The 15,959-nt window shown below is 39.8% G+C and overlaps 1 protein-coding gene across 1 annotated transcript in view; it reads left to right on the plus strand.

Annotated features, from left to right (window-relative positions):
* Positions 1–12,826, plus strand: part of LOC110037931 (ABC transporter B family member 25) — a gene marked incomplete at its 5' end in the record, with an annotated part of 27,423 nt that extends 14,597 nt beyond the window's left edge. The window contains 5 exon segments of the mRNA XM_020742671.1: positions 4,526–4,591; positions 4,688–4,795; positions 11,263–11,370; positions 11,615–11,812; positions 12,199–12,826. Of these exon segments, the coding sequence (XP_020598330.1) occupies positions 4,526–4,591; positions 4,688–4,795; positions 11,263–11,370; positions 11,615–11,812; positions 12,199–12,402 (684 nt within the window).
* Positions 12,827–15,959: the final 3,133 nt, after the last annotated feature.

Here is a 15,959-nt window from a genome sequence, read left to right on the forward strand (position 1 = left end):
AGGGATGCGAGTGGGGGTGAGGGGGAGGTGCAGAATTATAGGGACAACAAGTAGGTTTTAGGTGGTCGGCAACGGGCAGTGGGGTGGTTGGGAAGAGTTAGGAAGGAGGTAGGATGTCGGGACAATGAGATACAACTGCAAGTAATGGGCGGCCAAGTGCTGGGATGTAGTGGGGGAGAGGGGTTGGACAGCAGTAATAAATTGCATAAAAGGGATCGGCCGGGTGATGGTGTGACGGAGGGGGATGTCGGTGGTTGAGGAGAGGGGAGAAGAAGATTTAAGGAAGGTAAAAGAAAAGGATACAACAACACCTTGGAGTAGGATACAATCATAGCACCACTACTTCCTCTGATACAACCCTATAATAGGGAGGACTCAACACAGGAATCTGAAAATAAACACAGCCAAAAATGACCATTACACAGAAAACAACAATTTATAGACTCTCACTAAAGAAAAATAGGAAAGAAATAAAAAAAGGGCGTGGCAGTCTCGCGATGTTTCCTCCTGGATCGCGATAGTTTGCCATCCCACGTCCTGGTTACGTGAGAGTTAGCGGGGGTTCAGTCCTTTATGATAATTCATGGAGGTTAGGTCCCCGTGTTCCTTCAACGTTCGTGTCAGTCTTCCGGGGTTGGAGGAGTCGACGCTCCCGTTTCGTCGTCAGCCACCCATGGATCCCACTGGCGACTGCATTGTCTTCTGAGATACCTGAGGGTCTTCTCCCACTTGCAAGTAAACATCCACCTCGATCCCATTTTATGGGGCTGTGTGCCCCGCATGTACTGTTGAATTTTCCCAAAGTAGCTCACAGGCGATCAATCTGGTGTGTTGTGAAGAGGTTTGAACCCTTCTGCCCGGTGGAGCTCGCAATACGATGTCGACTGTGAGGTCTTGAAATCTTTTCTATCGCATTTGTCTGGTGTTGATAGTCGGTATCTCTGTTCACTCATTCTGTGTCACCACTAAATTTGGTTCCACTAACACTGCTCTAATGATAAGGGATCCTGTGACCTCAGACTCCGTCGAAGTAGAGTGATGCGCTTCATGTCCTTAGTGAAAGAATACTTGTTTCTAAATCCATCGTGCTAAGTCCTCCTATCAAACTGCCATGGTCGTCCCAACAAAAGTTGGCAGACATCCATGGGAACCACGTCACACCACACCTGGTCATGTAGCTGACCCCAAATAGAAAATTCTACTAAGCATCTCCGATCGATGTTGGCCCGATTCTCCTTTTTTAGCCATGTCAATGAATATGGATGAGAATGCCTTTGAGTTATGAGTCCTAATTTCTGTCATCTATGTCGATGCCACGTTCTTATTGCTTCCGCCGCCAATGATGAGATTGCATACCTTTTCGTTCACTGTACAGCGAGTGTAGAATATATTGCGGCAAAGCCAATGCAAATCTCTAGTGTCATCGGTCTGCAGGATTCGTCGAATCACGAGCGCCTCTTCTTTATCTATGGGAAGCTGATACACCTCACCCTGTTTCTCAGCTTTCTCTTCATCACTAATCCTTTCCACGGTGCCCTGTTCAGTAAGTGAGACTACTTTGCTCATGGGACAGCTGGAGGCTATGTGGCCATAATCGTGGTACTTGAAACATTTCTTGGCTGGTACAATGTTGGAGGGGCTGTCTTTCTGCTGCTGCTTCTTACTCTAATTCAGATTGTCCTTCTCGTGTTCAGGCTTGTCGGTCGTGGTAATTGTAGATGGTTGCTTGCCTAAAGGTTGTTACCTAAAGGATGGTTGTTGTCTACTCTACTTTTTGTTGTCTCTTTACCTTCAAACCCTTTGTTTGTACATCTCCCAGCATCTATTAGGTTGCAGCTGCACCACATTGCTAATGGCAGACTTCAATCCTCTAAGATATCAGACTACTGTATGCACTTTTGGCTCTATTAGTTTGCACTTTAGTTGTAAGCGGTCGAATTAGGCCGTAAATTCCTTCATTGAAAGATCCTTCTGCTGCATGTTGTGGAGTTTCAGAAACATATCCTGGCGATAGTGGGTGAGAGGTACTTTTTCTGCATTGCCTTCTTCATCCTCTCTCACTTAGTGATCTTCTCACTGGCTTCTCTTTTTCTCTGCCTCTGCACATTTTGCCACCATAGGGATGCGCTCTTATTTAGCTTAGTGGCGGCTAGCTTGACCCATCTATCCTCTAGCACCTCCTTATACTCGAACATCCGTTCAACAGTTTGCAGCCACTCAAGGAATTCACCTTGATCCATGTCTCCTTCAAACTCAAATAAATCCACCTTGATTCTATAATGGTTTGTGTTCTCCCACTGGTGCTCCTCTTGGGAATTCCCCCTCTGGGAGGGATTCAGATATCCCTCTTTAGGACTTCTGTGACACTGGATCCCGAAATGTTGTGGCCTATCTTTTTCATTCGTTGAAAATCTCCTCATAGAAGGGATTCAAATCGTGATTTCTTTCTCCCATTCTACTCTCCAGATTTGGGTCGAAGGTAACCTCCTCTTGAGTTAACTCTTCAACCTCCGCAAGTCTCTGTTGAAGGCGACGAAGCTCTCGTTGTTTCTCCTCCCGAGAAAGCTCGTGCATGTATCTTGCTGGTGGCATGGCTAGGGTTCAGGGTTGGGAGGTAAAAGAGGGTGTAGGAGACTCTTTAATGGTGTAGAAAATTTGATTTGTTGTTGCTGATTTTCAAAATCAACAAGGAGTTAATTAGGGTTATGTCAAATTCTTGTTGAAGGTTTGGGAATCAGAAAGGAAAAATTTTGGTGGAGGTAGTTGGGGTAAGCGCAGATGCTAAGAAACCCTAGGATGAGATTATGGTTGGCCTAGTTATGATACCAAATGATATCTGAACTAGTAGGAAAAATAGTGAAAATAGAAAACAAACTTTTATTAATAGAGAAATAATGCAACGCAATCGGACGAAATAACACAAACATAAACGCCACAAGCAAACACCTCTAAAATGTATTCTTAGTGGGGGGTGGGGTTAGCTAGATGGATAGGGATGATTGGAGGGGATGGTGGTAGCCAATGGATGCGGGGGGCAGCGGGGGGGGGGGGGGGGATTTTAGGGGGGGGATAGGTGATTGGCAGCGGGTGGTGGGGTGGTTGGGAGGAGTTGTGAAGGAGGTAGGAAGGTGGGATAGCGAGTTACAGCTTTAGGTAATGGGCTGCCGACTGTTGGGATGAAGTGGGGGAGGGCTTGACAACAGTAATAATCTACAAGAAAGGGTTTGACTGGGTGTTGAGGTGACGGAGGGAGAGGCGAGTGGCTAAGGAGAAGGGAGGAGAAGATTTGGGGAAGGTAAAAGGGAAGTATGCAACACCATCTTGGAGTGGGAAACAGCCGGAGCAACACTACCTACTCAAATACTGCCCTAGAATAGGAAGGACTCCACACAGGAATCTAAAAATAAGCACTGCCAAAACACACTGCCAAAACTGACAATTACACTCAGAAAACAACAATTTATAGATTCTCACTGGAGAAAAATTGGAAAGAAATAAAGAGCAAAAACTCCCACACAAAATGAAGTGGTGGGAAGGCAAAAAGAATCCTGACAAAACACTTCCTATATGAAGACGGCTGCGGCAGCCTCGCGATGCTTCCTCCCGAATCGCGATAGTTCGCAGGGTTTCGGTCCTTTACAATAATTTGCAGGGGTTTGGTCTCTATGTTCCTTCAATGCCCCCGCCATGGCGCTAAACAACGCCAGCAATTTTCAACGTGTGCATCTTTTACTTACATACCACTCAATTCTTATGTACTCACACATCGTACACCTACAATTTTAATATACATGCCATGCCACTTTACCAATGCATGAAAGGTGTATTCCACTTTTTAAAAGTTAAAATGGTGGTATTTTTTATGAGATAGAAAAGAGTTAGGTGGTATAAATATAAAAAGTGAAGCTTATGTTTTTGATAGGTAAATATTTAGGAATTAGGTGGTGTGTATGTAAAAATTTAGCTAAAAAATATTCTTTAAGTGTGTTTAAAAAGCTTAGGGCTGTGATGTAATTACACTGTAGTTTTTCTATTATGGTTTGCTAGGAAAGGAAGCTTGGGTCCCAAGTAAACAAGCAAGCTTGAATTTATCATGTAATTTGTATGCCACAAATTTCCATAAACAGCTTTCAGAAATTTTTTTTTTGTCTTCTTTTGATTTTTTGATAAATATTCTTCTGAGACCCTCTGACTAAAGCTCTTAAAACTTGGTTGATTCCTATAATGTATTTATTATTTACTGAAAATCAGCTTTTTGCTTATGCTAGTGTCTTAGTAATGATGAAATTGTTACAGCATGAGTGCTGATATTGCATTGATCTGTTAAAATAGAGAAGGAAGATTTACATATATCCCACTCAATTCGAGTAAATTTACATATATTCCACATTGCCTATAAATAGTGGCATAAATGTAAAAAACAAAATTTAAGTGTTAGACATGTAAATATATAAGAATTGGATGGGTATGTGTGTAATTGCCCCAATTAAAAAACTGATTGCTGGGGTGATTTCTTGAACTGCAGGGCATTACTTTGAAGTTGATGTCTGGATCAAAGATTGCTCTTGTCGGACCAAGTGGCGGTGGAAAGGTAAATTTTTTACTTCTCTTTTTTCTATTCCCCGTTCTATTTTACTCAAAATTTGGCATCAGATTCCTTCATCCCCCCTCTAATGCCCTGTTACAGACTACTATAGCAAGCTTGATTGAGCGTTTTTATGACCCCATTAGGGGTAAAATTCTATTGAATGGAGTCCCTCTAGAGGAAATATCGCATCGTTATCTTCACAGACAGGTATTTTCCATCTCTTTATATATTTTAGACCCCATTGTTTGCTCATTATAAAGTTTAATTTTCGAATTAATATATGATATATCTGCATATTTGAATGTGTGTGTGTGTGAAACAGTGTTAACAACTTTAATTGTTTTGCAAAATGATATTTATATCTTCGAAGGATTACTTGCATACCATTTAATTCTTATGTTTACATACCTAGCACTTCTTATGTTTGTGCGCGCGTGCGCATGTGAATGTATGAAACTGTATTAACAACTTTATTTGTTTTACAAAATGCTATTTATATCTTCGAAGGTTTACATTCATACCACTCAATTCTTATGTTTACATATCTAACACTTCAATTTTAAATTTTATATATATGCTGCCTTACCAATACATGAAAAGGTGCATTCCAATTTTTAAAAGTTAAAGTAGAGGTATTTTTTTATGTGATGCGAAAGATTTGGGGTGGTATAAGTTGTTAGAAAAAGTACAATTTAGGAGTTAGATATGTAAATACATAAGAATTAATGCAAATGCACCTTTATCTTGCATTATTTGAGCTCACAGTTTGTAAGTGAAATGTTCAAACACATTTAATGTCATTAATATGCATAAATTCTTGCAAAAAATATTGTTGGGTGAATCCTGTAACATTCAATATTAAAACAAAGTGTTTGAATGTGTGGCACATTGGTTGGAAACAAGGTGAAGAATCCCAAGGTATCGGGTTCGAGCACTCACTCTGGCAGGAAAAAATAGGTGTATTTACGAGTACCCCAATTCTTATGTTTTTACATATCTAACACCTAAATTTTGGTTTTTACATTTTTTTTCACTCAAATCTTTCACATCACATCAAAAATAAGATACGCCTTGGTACCAAAATCAGCGAACAAAACATAACGAAACGACAATAGATGGGTGTAAGAAACCTAAACAAGGGTTGCTTTTACGAAAAACAAAAGAAAAAAAGTAAGATACAATGTTGATTTACTTTTTTAGAGGCAGATCATCTCTCCCACACCCTAGACGTTGCTAGAAACACTACACGAAGAAAGAAAACAACAACCAAACAAAAACAAGCATAAAAGAAAATAAAACATAGGTTCCCCCTCTAATAGAATCCCCTCACAGCATTTCAAAAATTTTTCTTCCTAACTTTTGCTCCAAACTCCTTTAATTTCTCCTCATTGCATAAGTGATTATGGCACTAGTGGACCCCCCACCCTTTCCTTTTAAGACAGGCTCGTTTGGGGGCCGGTTCCACTGCTTCCAGCCGGTCTAGAGTGGATCGGCTCGTGTAAGGGCTATGAGAGGGCGTAACATTATTCCCCTCCCAAAAAAGTACCTTGCAATGAAAACTGATAGTGGATTATCTTGTAAGGCTCCCATGTCGCACATAGTTTGGCAGTCCCTTCAATTTGATTAATGCATTCTTTTGCTCCTCCTACTCCGCACACTCCTTCGATCTCTAACGGTTCCAAAATCATCTCCAAGTCTTCTGTCAGCGTCGGCGGTAGTGTAGGCATCACACGTTTCAATTGTGATGCATAGAAAATCGGGTGTAGTGCGGACGATGGTGGTACCTTCAAACGGTAAATCATTGCCTTGATGCGTGTCATCACCTCATAAGACTCAAAGTATCTTGATGCGTGTCATCACCCCAATGTCTTATATTGATAGCATTTCAGCTTCAAGGAGATCATGTCCCCTTGTTCAAATTGCACCTCTCTCCTGTGTCCATATGTTTTCCTTTTCATGATTTGTTGAGCCCTCAGAAGATGCCCCTTGAGCTCTACTAGTATCTTGTTCCTCTCCTCCAAGTATTGATTAGCGTTCAATACCGATGTAGTGATATGCCCATAATGTATCAAGTGAGGTGAATCTTTCCCATACAATATCTTGAAAGGGGTGTTTATGTTGCGGTGTGGTACGAGTATTATACCAATATTTGACCCATTCAATCAACTTAGCCCAAAACTTCTGTATATCAGATACAAAACAACGCAGGCATGTCTCAACGCTCTTATTGACCACCTTCGTCTGCCCATCTATTTAGGGATAATAAGTGATGCTCCTTTTGAGGACTATCGCTTGCAACCTAAATACCTCTTTCCAGAAATGGCTGAGAAACACCTTGTCCCTATCTGATACAAATTGATTTCGGCATCCATTGCAACAGGCCACTCCTTGGATAAACACCGCCGCGACTGAGATCACAATGTAGGGATGTCTTAAGGGAATGAAATGTGCATATTTACTTGGGCGATCCACGTCCACCATAATCACCGTGATTTCTTCTGACCGCCCTCGATAAAATAAATTGTCACTTGTCCCAAACCTTCTCCGGTAATGCTGATGTTGTAATAACCCCCCTGGTGGCGTGGTTAAATACATGTGTCACTGGCACACATCACATTTTGTCTTCATGTTTTTGACGTCTCCACACATCCCCATTTAATAAAGCGTTGTTGCCCTACAATTGTAGGTCTTCTACACCTCTGATTGTCTTCTGATCGCACTGTCATGAAACTCTTGTAATAATCTGAAAATATACTCCAACGAATTAGGTAGCACGATCACCCCTGGTGGAGCGGTTGTTATCCCCTCAATGCATATCTTGGATGATTGTTCGGATCTCGTAGTAATTTGGCTCTTATCTTCCTTAGCTCCTCATCCATTTTGCTCTCGTCTCAAGACTTCCTAATCTAGGACCCAAGGGTACCGATAAGGTCGTTAATTAGGGCTTCTCCACCTTTCTCGTCGGTGCGTCAGCTGCCTTATTCTGCAATCATGGTTGGTACTAAATCTCGAAATCATACCCCCAATAACTTGGATAGCCATCTCTTATGTTCCTCAGTCATCATTCGTTGCTCCAAAAGATACTTTAAACTCCTATGATCTGTTCTGACCAAAAAATGGTGTCTCAATAGGTAAGGCCGGCACTTCTGAATGATCAAGATAATGGTCATCAATTTTCGCTCATATACCGACTTTAGCCTCACTCCGGTTGTAAGAACCTAGCAGTAGGCAATTGGTCGTTGATCTTACATTAGCACTGCTCCCAATCCGTATCAGATGCATCCGTCTCCACCACAAATGGTTTACTGAAATTTAGAAGTGCTAATGTCGGTACGCTAGTCATGATCCTCTTCAAATGTTCAAATGCTTGCTTTTGTTGCTTCTCCTCGATTGAAGTTGTCTTTCTTCAACCGTTCACGAACTTCTGGTAGTTGCCTATTAGTCCCAAGAATCCTCTCAGCTCTTTCAAATTCCTTGGTAAAAGTCATTCAACTATAGCCTTGATCATGGACTGATCCACTGCTACCCCTATTTTGGTCACCACATGTCCTAAGTACTCCACATGTAACTATGCAAAAGGACATTTTTTTAAGTTAGCATACAAGTGGTGCTCCCTCGACGTCTCCAGGACTGTCCTCAGTTTCTTCACATGCTCTATCTCTATACAACTGTAGATCAGAATATCATCAAAGAAAACTATGATAAATTTTCAGAGATAATGTTGAAAACCCTATTCATGAGGGATTGAAATGTCGTTAGGGTGTTAGTAAGGCCAAACGATATCAGTAAGAACTCATAATGTCCTTCATGTGTCTTGAATGTTGTTTTGTGCACATCCTTTGGCTTCATCTTGATCTGGTGGCACCCTGACTTAAGATCAATTTTTAAGAAAATGAATGCCTCATAAGCTCATTTAAAAATTCATCAATCACAGGAACAGGAAACTTGTCCAACACTGTTTCCTTGTTCAAAGCACAGTAATCCACGCAGAATCTACAACTATCATTTTTTTCTTCACCAACAGGATGAGACTGGAAAAAAGGCTCACGTTAGACCTTATAATTCGAATCTCGAGCATCTCTCGAATCAACTTTTCTATCTCATCCTTTTGAATCTAGGGATACTTGTATGGGCTAACACCATGGGAGAAACACTCTCCTTCAAGGTAATAGTGTGCTCGTGCTCTCTCTAGGGAGGTAAACCGCTTGGCTGCTGAAAAATATTAGTAAACTTCTGTAGGAGCTATTGGACCCCCTTCGGAAACTCTGTCAGCTCTGGATCTCGAACCTCCTCCCAAGTAACCCAGTCCCATTCCCCAAATCAACTTGAGCGACGCCATGGTTTTGAGCGACGCCATGGTTTTGCATAAGCTAGCATCTCCTCTCTCCACCAGCTTCCTACCTTCCACTTGGAACTCCATCGTCAAGAACTTTCAATCCACTTTCATCTCTCCCAATTTTCGCAGCCACTTCAGCTCAAAAATCACATATCTGCTGCCCAGATCTAAAGGAAGGAAGTCTTTTACCACATGTAGGTCATGTAATATCAGAACCAACCCTTGCAAATTCCTCGACTTTTTTTCACCTTTCCTGTCCCCATCATGTGTTGAAGCTCCCTGCAGAAGCTTCTCCACAAACTGAAGCTCCCTGCAGCCCTGATATCCACCAACACTACCACCGGTTATTCCCCGATCCATCCCCTCATCTTCATGATGTGATTCGGGGTAAATCCCACCACCGAATTGAGGGACATCTCTGCCACATCCAAATACAGATGTTTCTCCTTCGCTGCTTCCTCTTCTGATTCCTTACTTTCTGTATTCTCCTCCTGAATTATAAGTACCAGTGTGTTCCTTGCAACAGTGCTCTGGGGCGTATTTCTCGTCACTGCAGTAACACAATCATTTAGCTCATGTACTTCTACATTTATGAGGTGCTTGAAATTACCCCCGGTTGTGGTCATGTACTCTTCTCCTTTGGCGTCTCTTTCTAAAATGACACCGTCTGTGTCCTCGGTATCGTGGCTGTCACGGTGCTCTTATAGAATCTTTCGGTCCTGACGTCTTTGCATGACTTCTTCACCTGTTTCTTATCCTCTATTATCGGAGTGAGCTCCATCATTTCCCTCAATCCTTGCGGTCTCAAGAGGCTACTGACTACTCGTATGTCAGGTTTTAGGCCTTCCAAGAAGTTCCCTCTCAGTCCTGCTGCAGAAATCCCCATCAACCTTTCTGACAAGAGCTCGAACTTCTCCCGGTATTCCATAAATCATTCCCTTCTGAGTCAGAGCATAGAATTGTTCTTGAAGGTCTCCTTCCCGAACGGCTTGGAAACACTCCAACAAGCAATACTTAAACTCCTCTCATGAGTGCATTGGATACCTTGCCTTCATCTATTGGAACCGCACTAAAGCCTCCCCTTTAAGCATAATTCGGCTGCCATGAGCGTTTCTTTCTTAGTCAACCCGTTGATTGCAAAGTATCGCTTCACCTGATACACTCATCCATGTGCATATTTCCCTTTGAACATTAACATCTTCAGTTTCCTAACTCCCCACCCCAACATCCTCTCCCTCCGAAATTTCCCCCCATGTATCTAGGGTGAAACTCCCTCCTGTGATTATCAACATATCCCACTCTTGATTCCCTCCTTCCTCCATCATACTCTTTTGTGCCATTTCCAACATCCCTTCTCCAATTTTCGGCCAGCCCCCCTCCTCTCAGAGCCCTAGGGGGACTCTCTTGTAGGTAGATGTTGGCTTCTTCATTGTTTTCTCACTTGATCTCCTTCCCCTTTAACATGGTCAGGGATTCCCTGATCAACCCTTGGTTAGGGTTTCCAACTGGAGCAGTCGGCACGGCCTTGGATGGCATCTCCATGAGTTTTTTTCATCATCTCTCGCATTTTACCTATGCCTTCAAATCCATCATTCATTCAACTTTCAATGGAAGAAAATATACCTCCATGATAGCAAATATTTCTTACATTCCCGATCGGATTTGCTCTGCTTCTTCTTCTAACATATCAACTTTAGATAGGTGAAAGAAATACAAATAAGGGTTGCTCTTACAAAAATCAAAGAAAAAACGAGCAAAACACAAATTTAATTTATTTTTTGAGAGGTAGATCGCCTCTCCCAAATCCTAGACGTCGCTAGGAACACTATACGAAGAAAGTAAACAGTAGTCAAACAAAAACAATCATAAAAGAAAACAAATCCTAGGTTTCCCCTCTAATAGAATCCTCTCACAAAACCTCAAAAACTTACCTTCCAAACTCCTTTAACTCTTCCTTATTGCATCGGTGATTATGGTCTTAGCGGACCCCACCCTTTCCTTCCCCTCTTTTGCGGCTCCTTCTGTCTGCTCCCCTTCCCTTCACCAATACCGGCCTGCCTGTGGGCCGGTTTCACTGCTTTCAGCCAGTCCAGGGTGGACCGACGCGTGCAAGGGCTGAGAGGGCATAACAAAATATCACTATTTTAACTTTTTAAAAGGTGAAGAACACTTTCATATACAGGTAAGCTGACATGTACACGTAAAAAAATAGTAGTTTGGGTGTTAGGTATGTTTAGGGTTTAGATGTAAATGCATAGGATTTAAATGGCATGTATGTGAAATTTTCAAAAATAACTTGCTGAAAAAAAAATTTTGAGCACTCAATTATTTTTTGCAGGTGAGCATAGTGAGCCAGGAGCCTGTCCTCTTCAACTGCTCAATAGAAGAAAATATTGCTTATGGCTTAGATGGAAAAGCGAGCAGCACAGACATAGAAAATGCATCTGTGAGCACCAACTTTCTATCCCATCCTATAATCGTACATTCAACATATTCTTATGTGCTTACATATCTGACACCTAAACCTTCATATTTGCTTATGACATTAAAATGTTATGAGTATAAATATCATACTTTAGGTGTTAGATATGTATATATGTAAGAATTGTGAGGTATGTATGTAAATTTTCCTGATCTTTCTCGTGCTTTATCTATTGTCAACTAAACACCAAACCTAACTTCCAATGCAGAAAATGGCAAATGCGCATGAATTTATCTCCAAATTCCCCGAACAATACAAAACATTTGTTGGTGAAAGAGGGATCAGACTTTCCGGAGGCCAGAAGCAGAGGATAGCTATCGCGAGGGCTCTACTGATGAACCCGCGAGTTCTTCTCCTAGATGAGGCTACGAGCGCTCTCGACGCCGAGAGCGAATATCTTGTTCAGGTTTGTAGATGTTGCAGGGGTGTCAAAAACTCGACCAAACTCGACTCAAAAAATCATAATTTGGGTTGACCTGAATATTTTTTGGATTGGATTCAGTTCAGGTTGACTTATGAGCACAAAATTAACTCAAAATTAACCTGCTAACCCAAAATTGATCCGAAATTACTTAAAATTGGCCTGAATTTGACCCAAATAACTATTATGTTCTATGTTATACGTGATCAAACGGTCGGGTGATACTAAGCGGGTTGACAAACTCGTTTAGTATTTTTATTCAATTCAATTAATTTTGAGTCGGGTCAATTTCAGATAAGAGACCGAACCTTACCCATATAATGAAGTTAATTGTTTAGCTATTGACCCCCAACCATGTGGCATCTGTGCAGGATGCTATGGATTCCTTAATGGAGGGAAGAACGGTGCTCGTGATAGCGCATCGGCTGTCAACGGTTAAGAGTGCCGACGTCGTTGCAGTCGTGTCGGACGGACAGATAGCGGAAAGTGGGACTCATGATGAGTTACTAAGCCAGAATGGGATCTACAATGCACTTGTAAAGAGGCAGCTACAAGCAGCCAAAGTTGAAATTTAGATTTATGCTTCTCCTGGGCAGTACATGCAAAAAAGCAGCAATTATTTTTCTGCTGATTCTTAAAGGCTGAGAACTGCTTAAAGGCTGAGAACTGGTTTAGATGACTTATTGGAGAAGACATAATGGATCTGAAAGCCCAAATGGGAGATGGCAATTTTTTTTGGGTTAGACTAATTTTTTTTATCAAATATAGTGAGTTTTATGATTATCAAATTTATTTATGATTGATTAGTCATTTATTGTATTTATGTTTAAAAGGATTTGATGGTTTAAGAGCTTTTGGTGAGATTAAATTTGGATCAGATATCTGATCAAGATGAGGAGCTGTGAACCTTGAATTGTAAATTAGTTTGTTTCTGAGGAAGCAATGTTAGCCTGCTGTTATGGGTTAGGGTTGTGAAACACATATCATGTCATAAAAAATTCCATCCAAGTAGAAAATTGGTGGAATTATCATATCACAAAGATCTATAGCGAATATCTACTATTGATTTGCTAAATTTGTCTTATTTCATTTTGTTAGGTTTGAAGTAGAGTGAAAATAATATAATAATTTATATGGGAGGAGACCGGTGGGCAATGGACGACTGCGGGGGTCGACATGCGGTTGGGGGTGGCGACGAGCAACAGTTTGTTGATAGCATTTTATAGTGATTCAAATTTGATCAAATAGATTGAATTCTAAACTTAGTTAAAATGAATTGAATAGTGAATTGAAATTTTACATTGTACTTGCACTTATTCGTATCAAACGCATAATTTCCTCAAATATCTGTAAATGAATTATAGTGCACCACAAATCCTTCCAACGAAACAACCACTAAAAAAACCGATCAGTGGTTCAATTAGGATACGATTGACCTCAATATAAGTTTGTATTGAAATGCATCATATGTGCTCCGATGAACAAGAAAACAATTACAGTAACATAAAACTAATAGAAGTCATATGTCTTACATTAAACAAATAAATAATAAAATAAAGAAAAAAATGAAACACAATTTCAACAATATTGAATTGTTTTCCCCACTACAACTTAAACAAAATAAAATAAAAAGAATTTTTGCAATTTCGAGCACAACTATAACTCAGACTCAAGATACCAGTGAGGCTCCCTAAACTTCTAGCAACCTTGCATAAATGTAAGTAATGGCAAGTGAATGCAAGTGACAGAGAGATGCTCTTAATGATAGAAATTGACAGGCAACAAGCTTGTCTATGTGAGTGCGTGGCTAGGATTTTTGGGAAGTAGAGTTAGGATAGAAGAAGAAACCAATTTACCAAGTATTAAATATGTGAGCGACTCAAAAGAATGAAAGCAGAGAGAGCAGGATGCGCTGAAGAATAGACACAAATCTGTTGAAAATCAGATCGAACAACCAAACGTGAGGCCAGACCGCCAGAGGCATGATTCCTCAACCTCACCTAAAGTTAAGGATTTTGAAAAGAATAGATTTCAAAAGAAACTAAAGGAATGGTAGAGCGATTGGGAATGGAATGGAACTTTTAGATTTAGTATTAAGCGATTAACTCCGCAACATTATCTTCAGTCCGAACATAGCCAGCTCATATCCACCGTCTGATCCATAATACAATAATAAAAAATCTATTTTTAATTTGATCTCAAATCCGACCCTGCCTCGAATAACTGAACTTGTTTTTTTATCTGATCTCAAGTAAAACTCAAATTCAAATCAATTTTCAAGCGATCAACAATCTTTGAGCAAAATTCCTTTTTACTAATATAGATGATATTGTGTTATTTTGACTTTAGATGTTTTAGAGGAAAATAATTGAACAATTCAATTTAAAAAAATAAACGCTGATAAAAGAAAAAAAAAATTTGTTGAGCCAAATAATTATATTTTCTACAAACTAATTTATAAACTATGATGAGTAAAATCTCAAAATAGTCCCACCATGGGTTTATCTTAATCCTTATTTCTTAAAATGTGAAATTGGAGTTGAAATAATTTATGGTGGGAATATTTTAGCTTATATTCAAAGAAACTTGAAGACTAACTTAGCATGTTATGCTTTTAAACCCCACTGGTCACTTCTCAAATTATTACAAATAAATTTATCATCCTGAAGCAAAAAATATTACTAATATCCAATACCAAGAGTTAATATCAAGACTAATTATATAGAAAATAATAATAAATGCAAGTAATAAATAAAAAGTTACATTTTTCTTTTTTTTAATTAAAAAAGTGGTATTTTATATATATATTGGTGGGGTTCACTGTAAGTCCCCTCAGGCCACGGGTTTGATCCCCAGTGGCGTTGAGTTCTCGAATAATTAGACACATAGCGCAGGCTCTCATCATGGGGCCTAGTGCATGGGAAATCGGTGTTTGGGACTCTGTCAAATACCGATTTCCTTTTTGAAATATATGTATATGTCATTGGTACCTTAATTATCCTTACAAATCTTTGACATGAACAAAAACCTCTCTCTTTGCCCCGCTTCCCCAATATTCCCTTTTTTTTGCAGAGAACTATATATCAAACTAAATAAAGTTAGGATGTTTTCAGCAAAAAAAAAAAAAAAAAAAAAAGAAGACACAGTAGGCATGTACATGCACTTACCTATTGACAAGTACGTGCTTTAATAATAATTGTATTTCCTAGTTTGTATTCTTGTTTATGTAGCATTTGAACCTGGAGACAATGGGCAGTTTTAAATAATTAATGATTTTCCTGCTAAAGATTTTTTGTCCTCTAAAATTAGATTTGTTAGCTTATACGGTCTTCTTCAATTTTGGTTTCCAGACACTGTTAGATTCTGTTCTTTTTAGTTTATTTTTCCTTATTATTTTATGGAATGTGTAAATTTTCATACTTTTAACGTTCCATTATATTTTATTGGTATTTGTTTTGTGAATTTTTAGCTAGTGGAAGGTCAGCTCTTAATCTGGAAAGACGTTTAGATCCTGATGGCCTTCCTCTTGCTATAACATCAGCTGATGCAGCGGCTGCTGGTGGAGTTCCTCCTTGGAACTGGAGAGACACCTCAGCAAATGGTAAGGGAATGATCTATGGATTTAGCTTATTGCTGATAAAGAATGTTGTTATCCCATGCTCTGCAACTGACTTTGTGGTCATTCGAAAGATCATCTTTTCTTTGAGATGAGTTTGGATTGTCTGCATGTTAACACATGATCACGTCATCCAACCACTAATTTTTTTGGCATCATTATCATCATCAGAATGTGTAAAGTGCCTAAATAGTCCCTTGACTAATTACATGGTGTCATGTTAGTCCCAGAGTTTATAAAAATGTCAAACTAGTCTCTGAGTCTTTTAATACGAGTTAAAATAGTACCTCCGGAGGACTATTTTACTTTTATTTGTCTACTATGTTGTCATTTTTATAGACTCTAGGTCTAAAATGACTCCAGACAAAAGTCAAATGACCATTTGCATAGTTTATTCTCATCAAAATCATTTGCCTTGTTTCATCCGCTTAAGCAACTCAGCGACACTGCACTTCTCTTTGGCGGCTAATCTTTCAAACACTGTACGAACTCTGGTGATAGGAGTAGGCTTCTCCC

The sequence above is a fragment of the Phalaenopsis equestris genome, unplaced genomic scaffold, assembly GCF_001263595.1.
Source record: "Phalaenopsis equestris unplaced genomic scaffold, ASM126359v1 Scaffold227203, whole genome shotgun sequence".
NCBI classification, from domain to species: domain Eukaryota; kingdom Viridiplantae; phylum Streptophyta; class Magnoliopsida; order Asparagales; family Orchidaceae; genus Phalaenopsis; species Phalaenopsis equestris.